The sequence below is a fragment of the Meriones unguiculatus genome, chromosome 9 (assembly GCF_030254825.1).
Source record: "Meriones unguiculatus strain TT.TT164.6M chromosome 9, Bangor_MerUng_6.1, whole genome shotgun sequence".
NCBI classification, from domain to species: Eukaryota; Metazoa; Chordata; class Mammalia; order Rodentia; family Muridae; genus Meriones; species Meriones unguiculatus.
In genome coordinates, this window is record NC_083357.1 from 57459507 (window position 1) to 57471791 (window position 12285).

Here is a 12285-nt window from a genome sequence, read left to right on the forward strand (position 1 = left end):
TATAAATATAAATATGAACATAATCGTAACTTTTGACAGGACCTCACTGTGCAGACCAGCCTGGCCCGGAACTCACAGAGATCCACCTGCCTCTGTGCCTGGGTGCTGGAACTAAAGGAATTCTCATCCTCTTGGCTCTTGTTTTGTATTTTTAAACAAAGAAGTCGAAGTTTTAGCTTTCATCTTCTCCGATTACCCCAGAAATCAGCAACACTCACTGATCCTTCAATGACGTATTTCCGACTAAGGCTTTTTGGGTAACAACACGGTACACACAGAGGCACTCACAGTTGGCTGGTTTTACTGCTTATTTCCATTCTGTTGTTTTCATCAGTCTCTTGTCCCTTAAATGTGGGAGGGGCTGTATAGCTGCGCCTGTCTTTTGGCCCTGAAAGTTTAGGTAGGAAAAAAAACAAAAGATGAAACGTAGCCACATTACCTTCCAGAATGCCACATGTTAAAACCAGGACATGAAGTGCTGGCCACTGAGAGCCTTGAAACTTGGGCGAAATCCTTGTGTGACAATTAGCCACAGAGGCGGCTCCTTACTGACTCTTACCTAAGATCACAACTGCAAATACCTTCAGCCAAAAATATTCAGCGAGTGTGTCCAGCCCTAAACTGGTACCTAACAGGTGGCCAACCATGCTTAAATGTACCCATTATTTCATTTCGGTTGGTTGGCTTTTTTGTTGTTGTTGTTTTTAATATTTATTTATTATTTATACAGTATTCTGGCTGCATACCAGGAGAGGGCACCAGATCTCATTATAGATGGTTGTGAGCCACCATATAGTTGCTGGGAAATGAACTCATGACATTTGGAAGAGCAGCCAGTGCTCTTAACCTCTGAGTCATCTCACCAGCCCTGTTGTTGTTGTCTTTGTTTTGCAAGACTGGGTTTCTCTGTGTAGCCCTGGCTGTCCTTAACTCAATTTGTAGACCAGGCTGGCCTCGAACTCATAGGGAGCCACCTGCCTCTACCTCTTGAGTGCTGGGTTTACAGACATGCACCACCATGCCCGGATGTTATGTTTTGTTTGTTTGTTTATTTTGTTTTAAATTAACATACAAAATGATGGGTTTCTCCACTTAGTGTTATGTTCCTTTGCCTCCCTCACTCCCTTCCCTGGTGAGATCCCTCCCTTCCCCAGATAATCTTCCCTTCTGATTGCTCTTCACTGTTTCCTTCTTTTCACACTCTCTCCCCTCGGTTTTTCAATTTCCATTTGGTTTTTGGTAGTCTTGGAAATTTACCTACAGTCACAAGCACGCTGAGCAAGCCCCTCTGCCGCTGAGCTACATGCCAGCAGTGAATTCAGAAATTTGAACCCGAATTTCACGTGGGGGGTAGGGAGGGTGAAGGTGGGATGAGGGGAATTGGGATGGAACAGGACTGAGCTTCAGTCCCTTGGCAGGGGTTCTGCTTGGGTTTCTGCTGCAGTTACACACCAGCTGTGTGGGGCAGTCTGCGTCCCCCGATGACTCCAGACTGTGCACCGCCTGCCGGGGTTGAGAGACACAGGCGCTGCACATGCGCTTTCCTCCTGGGAGCTGGGGCGCGCAGGGGCGCCGCCGGGCGCAGGGTCGGCGAGGCCCAAGGTTGCCTCCGCCTAGCAGGATCCTGGAGCACAGCTACAGTGCGTAAATCCGGCTGGGCAGTGGCGGCTCGCTGCACGGTCGTCTTCCGCCTGTGGCACAACAGACTAGGAGGGTTTCCTCACCCACCAACCCCATGCTGGGGTTGAACTCAGGGCTTGATTCTAGCTGGATGAACTCAGCTGGCCCCTGCATTGGTGTCTGAGTTAGGCTCACTATTGCTATATATTTGCTTATATCTCCACATTGTAGTCCATCACTGTTCGGAACCCAGAGGCAGGATCAGATGTAGAGGTCCTGGAAGGGTGATGCTAACTGCCTTGCTCTCCCCTAGCTTGTTGAACCTGCTTTCTTCTGGAACCTAGGACCACCAGCCCAGGACTAGCACCACCCGCAATGGGCTGGCCCTCCCCCATCAACCACTAAGAAAATGCCCTACAGCAGGGTCTTCCTCCTCGCCCTTATGAGAGTGTAGCCTTGGCTGTCCTGGACTCCCTTTGTAGACCAGTCCAGCCTCCAACTCAAAGAGATCCATCCACCTGCCTCTGCCTCCCAAGTGCTGGGGTTAAAGGCCTGTACCACCATGCCTAGCACTTCAAATTTTTTAAAAGGGAAGAAAAACAGCTGTTTTTTTAAATATATATATTTTACAGTATTGAGCTATATATATTATATATATATATAAAATCTAAGTATAAAATATATATTATATATAATCTAAGTGTAAAATGGGCAAAAAGGCAATAGGCATACCATTTTATAAAAAAAAAAATATGTTCTCTCTCTTATTCACAATTAAAATTCCCCACTAATGGAGTGGCCATTTTAGCTTTTTCTTTTCTTCTCTCTCTCTCTCTTTTTTTCCCCCCTTTGATTCTGCACTCAGGAGCCAGAGGCAGGGAGAACTCTGAGCTCAAGGCCAGCCTTGTCTATACAGAGCAGCAGTTCTCAACCTGGGAGCCTGGAGAGATACTGCCATTACAATTTATTTTGTCTTTCTTTTTTCCAGAGCTGAGGACGGAACCCAGGGCCTTGCGCTTGCTAGGCAAGCACTCTACCACTGAGCTTAATCCCTAACCCCGCCATTACAATTTATAATGGTAGCGAAAATTACAGTTATGAAGTAACAATGGAAATACTTTTATTGTTGGGGTTCACCACTTCATGAGGAACTTTATTAAAGAGTCGAAGCATTAGGAAGGTTGAGATCCACTTCCATAGAGGGTTCTAGGCCAACTGAGGCTACACAAGAAGACCCGGTTGCTTCAGTTTTTAAGGCTGGGGAGATGGCTTAGCAGCTAACAATGCTTGCTGCTCTTCCAGAGGACCAGAGTTGAGTTTCCAGCACTCACAATGGACAGCTCACCACCTGTAACTTGAGCTCCAAGTCTTCCCACAACCTGTTCTGGCCTCCTAGGGCAACTGCATGCATGTACACAGACACATGAACATTTAATAGTATGTACAGAACACAACATGCTCAAGACAGGGTATCTCTGTGTAGCCTGTGCTGTCTTGGACTCACTTTGTAGACCACGCTGGCCTCGAACTTGCAGAGATCCACCTGCCCCTAGTCTTTGCCTCCCTGAGTTCTGGGATTACAGGTGTGCATCACTGTGTCCAGCTCTTTACATTTCAAAAGAGAAATTCCTTTTCGTACTTATACCTACCCCCTTGTGCTGCCAAGACTTTACCATTCTGGTCTCCGTTCCCTTTCTTGCAACCAAGCAGGCACCTGCCTGTCTCTTGCTGTGTATTGTTATGCTAGCACAGGTTACTTGGGCTGCTCTTGTGCTCTGTATTAAACTATGAGATGTGTGGTAGAAAAACAATTAAGCAATAGTGTTTGCAAAACTATTTCAGAGCCTGATATCCTTGATGTTTGAGTTGGTTTTTTGTTTGTTTGTTTGTTTGTTTGTTTGTTTGGTATGGATATATAAGCAACATGAGATCCTTTAGGGTTAGTGTGGAGCCAATCTGCTATGGACACAGCTTTTGAAATTTTAAGAATTCTGGGTACCTTCTGCTTTTGTCTCGTTGCTTTGGAGGAAGTTCCTTCACCAACATGGGTTCTTCATGAAGATGAAAGAGTCTGTTGTCCTGTTCCTTCTGGCCCTTCTTGCCTGAGTGTGATTTAGCCTTTACATTCTTACGTGAAGTCCCTGAAGAGAGCAAGTGGAAAATATTTATTTATTTTATTTCATTTATTGTTTAAGAGTCTCAGATCTGGTGTGGTGGTCTATGCCTTTAATCCCAGTACTTGGGATTCTAGGCAGGTGGATCTCTGTGAGTTCAAGGCCAGCCTGGTCTACAGAGTGAGCTCAAGGTCAGCTTAGGTTACACAGTAAAACTCTGTCTGGGGATGGGGAGAAAAAAAAAAGAAAAAGAGTCTCAAAGGCTGACAAGATTATTCAACTGATAAAGGTGCTTTCTACCAAGACTGACAACCTGAATTCAGTTCCTAGAACTCACATGGTAGAAACAGAAAACAGACTCTCAGATTTGTCCTCTGATCTCCATACGTGCATACCATGACACACAACTACCTCCCCACCAGTAAATAAATAAGTGTGAAAATTTAATAAAAGGGGCTGGGGGAGATGACTCGGTGGTGAAGAGCAGTTGCTGCTCTTCCAGAAGACCCACAGTGGATTTCTAGCACTCACGTGGCAGCACATAACCTTCTCTAACTCCATTTCCAGAGGATCTGACGTCCTCTTCTGGCCTCCACTTACAGTGTGTGCATGCAGTATACAGACACTCATGCAGGCATAAAGCCACACACATTAAAAATACAAATAAAAATTAAACATAAAGTAAGATAAAATTATATATATATATAAAAGTCTATATCTACATAATTACATATATATAGATAAGTCTCCTGTTGCTGGGATGGCCTTGGATTCCTGATCTTCCATTTGTCTTTGAGGGCTTGAGAAACTGTCTCCAGGCTTTAGAACAAAGTCCTAGCTTGTTTCAAGGAGAGAAAACCAGAGTACATTCTTCATTGTGTGACTGTTCCCTGCCCCAGGTGATTTCCGATCTCATGGTAAATTAAAATTTTAAAGTCCAGAGGTCTGCACTTCCACACAGACATACACACATACACAAAGTTAAACAAAGACACATCCTTCAAAGTGGTGAAGGGGTGCACCCTGGAAGGATGGTCCAGTGTTTAAGACTACATACTGCTCTCACAGAGGACCTGAGTTCTGCTACCAGAGCCCACGTTGGCCAGCTCACAGTAGCCTGTAACCCTGAAGCTAGGGATAGAATTCTTTATCTACCGAGAGCTCACTGGCCCTGCTTATTGTCTTTTGAGGTAGGTTTTACTCTGTAATAGCCCAGCCTAGCCTTGAATTTTCAATCCTCCAGTCTCTGTCTCCCAAGTACTGATGCAGGAAGAGACTAGAAACTGAAAAAAGCTACATCCATAAAGTGCGGTAAGCCGGGCTGTGGTGGCGCACGCCTTTAATCTCAGAACTCCGGGGGAATGCAGGCGAATCTCTGAGTTCAAGTCCAACATGGTCTACACAGCCAATTTGAGGACAGCCAGGGCTATACAGAGAAAAACCAAACCAAACCCAACTCAAAAAGATGGGGTGGTGGCCCATGTCTTTAATACTAGCACTAAGGAGCCAGAGATAGGCAGAGTTCTGTGAGTTCAAGGCCAGCGATATTAACACAGCAAGAACTTATCTTCATAAATAAATAAATAAATAATAGATTACCATATAAAAGAAGTTAGCATTTTTCCCAGCGAGGCTGCCTACAACAAACTTAGCTTGTTTGAGAAGAGCTCTCCTTATACAAATGTAGAGGCACCAGAAGCTTTTTTGTTTTGTTTTGAAAAAGTAAAAATAAAATTCTTTGGAGACATAGTTTCTCTGTGTATCCTTGGCTGTCCTGAACTCACCTTGTAGACCAGGCTGGGCTTGAACTCACAGTGATCCTCCTGCCTCTGCCTCCCTGTGTGTTGGGATTACAAGTGTGTGCCACCATCCCTGGCTTTGTTTTTGATTGTTAAGATAGGATTTCTCTGTGTAGCCCTGGCTGTCCTGGAACTCACAGAGATCCACATGCCTCTGCCTCATAAGTGGTGGGATTACAGGCATGTGCCTCCAGGCTTGGCTAGAGTCCCTATTGTAAGAATTTCAGGGGTACTCTGAGCATCTCAAAGTGTACATCCGTCCCTTCTTTCCCAGGCTCCTCTTGCACTGGAGGCTAATACATCCAAAAGCACAGGGATTGCAGTGCTTTCTTGGCTCCATTTTTCAAATAAAATTGTTTAACTTAAAAAAAAATTAAAAACAAAAACAAAAAACCAACAACAACCAAAAAACCCAACCACAATGGCTGAGAAAATATCTCAGTCAGCAAAGTGCTTGCCTCACAAGCATGAGGATCTGAGTTTAGATCTCCAGGACCCATGTAAAAGGTCAGTCATGGTGGCATATGCCTGTGACACCAGCAATGGCTGATGAGTGGGTACCTGAAAGCTCACAGGCAACCTACCTAACTTACATAGTGCCAACCACCAAGATTGCCCTTTGACCTCTAGTATGTGCACTCCCTTACACAGCTGTGCACACAACCTACACCCACAGGATCAGAATAAAATACTAAGAGAACTGAATGTAGTGGGCTGAGTAAGAATGGTCTCCATGAACTCACGTGTTTGAATGCTTGGCCGTAGGGAATGATACTATTATGAGGTATAGCCTTGTTGGAGGAGATGTGGTCTTGCTGGAGAAAATGTGTCACTGATAGGGTGGGCTTTGAGGTCTTATATATGCTCAAGCTCCACTCAGGGTGGTACACAAAAGTCTCCTGTAGAACTCTAGCATCATGTCTGCCTGCATGCCACTGGCTTCCCCTTCCTGCGATGATGATAATGGCCAAACTAAAAGCTCTGAACTGTAAGCCAACCCCAATTAAATATTTTCCTTCAGAAGAACTGTCATGGTCAGGGTGTCGACATCTTTACAATAATAAAACCCTCACTAAGACATCTAAGACAGCTCAGAGATGTCTCAGTGGTTAAGAGTGCTTACTGCTCTTTCGAAGGACCCAGGTTCAGTTCCCAGCACCTCATGGTGGCTCACAACCATCCCTAATTATTATTTTTTTAATTTTATGTGTATTAGTGTGAAGGTGTCAGATTCCTTGGAATTGGTAGTACAGACAGTTGTGAGCTGCCATGTGGGTGCTGGGAATTGAACCGGGGTCCTTTGGAAGAACAGATGGTGCTCCTAACCACTGAACCATCTCTCCAGCCCCATTCCTAACTCTTGTTGGAGGAGATCTGATGCCTTTTCTGAGCTTCACAGCCCTATAGGCATGTGCTGCATACACATACACACAATTAAATAATAAGTGTTTAAATAAAAAGAGTGTTTAAGGAAAGAGCTGAAAGAAAACAGTTTCCATTGCAAAGACTGACCACCTCACAGTGGCAGACAAGGAATTCTCTCATCAGTGGAGACATCTATGTCTAGGCCCTGGATTTACCTACCTTTCGGCAGATGAATTGGGTCTGTGTCTCTAACGGGCAGATCCTCTGGTGTATGATCCAGCAGATTCAGCATCGCCTCTGTTATCAGGCTGTAAGAGAGCCTAGAAGACCCTAAATGAAGGAGAAATCTTTACGGAGTTATAGCTTTAAACTGTCTTCAGCAGGATCTCCCCAGACTGTAGTAGGAACTTCCCAGTACTTTTGTGACAGTGCTTGACCGGTCAAAGTTATCTTTGGAGTAGTGCGGACAACTCTAAGGCCATGCATGCAGTAGTCATGATACTACTTATTCAAAATGAAAATTAATTTTTTGATTATAGGATTAATAGTCATATTCTCAATACTCAGGTAGCATTGTAATTTATTTATATGTGTTTATTTGTCTGCTCCCACATCTAAGATATAAGGACTTTGAGGAAAGAGAATCGATGTAACTTGTCATATTTGTATACCCAGTACAGTTTTTAAAGTAATAGGATCCCAGAGAGAAGATACCATGAAGGGACAGAGTCAAAACTCTTGACTTTTTCTTTTTCCTTTTCCTCTGCTTTGATTACTGTACGTGTTTCTTGAGACAGGGTCTCATTATATATCCCTGGCTGACCAGGAACTCACCTCTCTTTGCCTCGCAAGTGCTGGAATTAAAGGCTTGCACCATCATGCCCAGCTATCATACTTTGTGAAGTATGGTCTCTCTATGCTCTGTATGAGGGCCCCTTCAGGAGCAGGGCACAAGAATGAACATGGCTGCTTTGCTTAGAATTGGAGGAAATTTAGAAAGAGGCATCTCCACATTCTTAGTAGAGGCAGGAGGGTAAGTTTGAGGCCAGTGTGGCCTACCTAGTGATCTCCAGGGCAGTCAGAGTTGTGTGGAGAGACCCTGAGTTAGAGAGACCAGAGTTAGAGAGACCCTGTCTGAAAAAACAAAGAACAGTAACAACAAAAAACCCCAACAGCAACAACAATAACAACACCCTCAAGAATCCCTCTCCTTTGAACTAAAGAGCAATAGAGGTAAAAGTGTGACATTTTGTGAAAAGTTTCCTTGTTATCAGAAGGTTGGGGAGAGCAGAGGAGAGCCTGGGTAGGATGGCATGTGCCTATAAAGCCAGCCCTTGGGAGGATAACCACAAACTCTGGGCTAACTTGGTCTACATAGGGACGTCTAGGCTAGCCAGGGGTGCAAAGCAAGACCCATCTCAAAGAGTGAAAAACAAATGAGTACGGAGGGGAGAATGGTGCTAAGGAGGCATCTCCCTTGTTCAGCAAGAGGCTAAGAAGGGCAGTGGTCCGGGGACAGAATAGTGCTATGGACCATGCAGACACCAAAGCATGAGCAATGAGTTGGACAGACCTAAGAAAGTGACCTGATTAAAGGTGACTGGCGGAACATCTCTGAAGTGATACGGTACAAAAGGAATACACTGACTTTGCTCTTCCCCAAAGCATCAGGGTTAAAAAGGAGACATTATAAATATGCATTAGATATAAACTTACAGTCTTGGCTTCTTCCAGAGAGTTCCGTGCAGTTCTCCCTGGATTTCCTGCTGTCTCTAATACTGCTCCCAATCCCCTCCTCCTCCTGCTGGCTCAAGGGGACACTAATCCAGGCCTTTTAGTTGTTAACTCTTTGTAGATCTGTGTTTAGCTTTCTTTCTAGTGAAGACTCTACTTTCTCTCAATGCATATTGAACTTTGAGAGACAGCAGCTAAAGCATTACTTAGCTCAGGAATTTTTCCCTAAAACTAAAGCTGGAAAATAACATGTTTGACTTAGGAGTAATAAAATGAGTTGGAATTGGGAAGATGACTTTCACGTCTGGTGTTAAGGGGTCAGGTGTAGGAGCCTATGCCTGTAATCCCAGGACTAGGAAAACCTGAGGCAGGAGTGTGCTAAATTGGAGGTTGGTGGGGTTATGTAGTGAGTCGGTGGCTAGCCTGGGCTACATAGCAAGATACTGTCTTAAAAAAAAAAATCAATCACTGGAGGGCGGAGACAATGGGAGTTAGTGAACCCTGAGATCTCTTTGAAGAAAAATGACCCTATGGGATCACCGTCTCTGACTGAATCCATGGGACCTAGAGTAAAAGATACATTCAGATAATTTAATATTTTCCCACTAGAGCTTCAGGTATTCTAATTCCTCCATCTCTCTGCCTTTGTTTGTTTATTTGTTTTTGATTTTTGAGACAGGGTTTCTCTGTGTAGCTCTGGCCTTCTTGGACCAGTCTTGGCTTCAGACTCAGAAATCTGCCTGCCTCTGCCTCCTAAGTGCTGGGATCAAAGGTATGTTCCCCTATGTTTTTGAGATAGAATTTCACGATGCCTCCCTAGCCTCTGAGAACTCTGTAAACTGAAAAAACTCACAGAGATTCCAAGTGCTGGGATTAAAGGCCTGCACAATAAGACCTGGCTATACTTTTCATTTTTTCTTTCTGTCTTTCTTTCTATTTATTTATTTTGAGACAGGCTTACTCTACATAGCCCTGGCTGTCCTGGAACTCACCATGTAGACCAGGCTGACCACAGAGAATTAATCAAGAAAATTCCCCACCTGTCTATGTGAAAGCCACATTTCTTAAGTGGGATTCCCTCTTCCCAGTTTATGTCAGGTTGAAAAAAAACCCCAGAAAACTAGCCTAGCCATCTCAAAGTACAAACTGGAATGATCTATGGGTGGGCCGGAAATAACAATATTGAAAATAAGCCCAATATTACAGGCAGGGGAGTCAGAGGCAAGTCTGAGTGGGAGCAGGGTGGGGGTGAGGGTGGGGATGGGAGGGGTGGAAATGTGAGACGAGGGGAGTTGGGGGGCAGGATACTGTAGTATCCTAGGCTCTTATGACCAAGAACAAAGAGCTAGACCAGGGACACATGGTTAGAAATAGCCCAGTCATGTGCTGTAATGACCCTTTATATGTCCTTTGTATAATCCATCCCTCCCACGTTTGGGGCTTTGCTTGAGAATGCTTTGTTCTTTGTATGGTGTCTAGGAAGGGTTTCCGGTCTCTCTACCAATGGGCTTTTTTTTTTTTTTCCGTATGTTAACTTTAATGTAGCTTTCTCCTGTCTCTACTCTCCTATTTCACTGGATAAGTTTCCAAAATAGAACTTTTCATAGTTGCTATAGGGATGATGAGATGCCTTTGAGGGTCAAGATACTTGCTGCCAAGTCTTCCCAGTTCAGTTCAATTCCTGGAACCCATATGATGGGAGGGGAAAACCCATCCCCACAAGTTGTTTCTGACATGGGTGCTGTGGCACACATCAATTTACAGTATAAAAGAAAGAAAGAAAGAAAGAAAGAAAGAAAGAAAGAAAGAAAGAAAGAAAGAAAGAAAGAAAAGAAAGAGCTGGGCATGGTGGTACATGCCAGTAATTCCAGCACTCGAGGAGGCAGAGGCAGGGGGAATCTCCGAGTTCTAGGCCAGCCTGGTCTATGATTCTGGGAACTTTTCAGAGGGTATATAAATGCTAGAGTCCCGAGAGGTGGGATTGGTTCAGGTTTGTTAGTAGTCATGCTCAAAGGAAGAAACAAAAGGAAAGAAATTAGATTCAGAGATCTCTATCTCTCTCTTCCCCTCTAGCTTTCTTTCTTTCTTATCTTGTGACAGGGATGAAAGCAGAGGATGGGGGTGAGTTAAGGGTGGGAAAAAGGGTGGGAACCTATAAAGTGGTAAAATCCAGTTTCAGGAGGTGAATGGAAAAAAACAAAATAGGAGGGCTTCAAGGTATGGTTGAGGTGAAGGTTTATTGTAGATATGGGGGAGAATTTGTCCAAAGGCATCTGGAAGGGTCCAGACTGAGCAGGCCTATGAAGGGATAGAGAGGGAGAGAGCAAAAGAAGAGGAGGCCAAAAGGAAAGACTAAGAGTGTTTGGGAACCAAGAGCCAGGAAGAACCAAAAGAGTACATGTCAAAATGGCAGAGTTGTCTAGGAACCAGAAGCTATGGAGAAGAGAAACCAAGGCCAGGCCCTGGGCTGGAGAAGTTTGGTGGGGTAGGGGTGGACAGGGGGTGAGGGTTAGAAGTGCTGGGAGGAGCCACAGGTACTGAGTGATGCTGCAAGAGCTGGCCAGCACCACACTGATATTATTATGGTCTCCATTACCCATCTGACCCAGGTTTCTCTGGGACCTATCAGAGGTTTGGGTCCCAGGACCATCATTTGGACTCCAGGTCTCTCCACAAGCTGAATGTGCTGGGGGGAGACACTGGGAAGACCCCATGGTGCAGCTCCACAGGGCTGCCTCCATGGGTGACCGACCTGTTTGGGAACATTCACATTTCTTCTCTGTAAGCAGGTCCAATAAGCTCACAGGGAAACCAAGCTGGACTTGGGTGGAATTGGAATCATTTGCTTGCACTTTCCCAAGAGAAGGTTACAACAGCTACATAGCACTGGGGTCTCAAAAAAAAAAAAAAAAGTCTCTGTGTGTGAATTTTATAATGGCAAGCTATACTTTTTATATTAAAAGATATGACCCCCCCCAGGAAGTTCACAGTAGTTTTATAACATTTAGATGATTCCTCAAAAGCCGGTGTCTGCTGTAGTAAAGTGCTACTAATGACACGTAAGTTTTATCAACTAAAAAGTGCTTTGTAGTCCGTACAAAGATTGGTTGCAAGAAAAATTATCGGAGGACAAGATAGTATAGTAGGACAAGACAGAGCCAGAAGAACAGATGGTGAATGTGTTAAAGAAGACTTAATCTGTAAGAAGCCAGATTTAGGTCATTGCTGGGATGAAAGAGAAGGGCAAAGGGGACAAAGGAAACGTTGGAGAAAAATTTAGCATAAGAGGAAAAAAAATACAGCTGGGGAGATGGCTCAATTGTAAAGTGCTTGGTGTAACAGCATGAGGGCCAGAGTCCATTCAGAATTCACATAAAAGCCTAGTGTCAAAAACAAAACACAACAAAAAACAAAACAAAAGCCAGGTGCCATGGCATCTATCTATAACCACAGCAGTGGGGTAAAGAATTTTTTTTTTGTCCTCCATGACAATGTTTTCCTCTATAGCTGTGGCTTTACTGGAACTTTGTTCTTTAGCTCAGACTGGCCTCAAACTCCCACCCACCCTCCCTCTAGCTTCTCCATCCATGCCCCTTCCCCAGTCCACTGATAGGGGAGGTCCTCCTCCCTTTCCATCTGATCATAGTCTATCA

At 44.4% G+C, this 12285-nt stretch overlaps 1 protein-coding gene across 2 annotated transcripts in view; it reads right to left on the reverse strand.

Annotated features, from left to right (window-relative positions):
* Rpgrip1 (RPGR interacting protein 1) overlaps positions 1 to 7190 on the reverse strand; it is a 42550-nt gene extending 35360 nt beyond the window's left edge. For both annotated transcript variants that reach the window (XM_021652324.2, XM_021652323.2), the window contains exons 1-4: positions 7118 to 7190; positions 3620 to 3761; positions 1453 to 1691; positions 289 to 388 (exon numbers count right to left, since the gene is read on the reverse strand). In XM_021652324.2, coding sequence (XP_021507999.1) covers positions 289 to 388; positions 1453 to 1691; positions 3620 to 3761; positions 7118 to 7190 — 554 coding nt within the window. The remainder of the gene's footprint in view (positions 1 to 288; positions 389 to 1452; positions 1692 to 3619; positions 3762 to 7117) is intronic.
* Positions 7191 to 12285: the final 5095 nt, after the last annotated feature.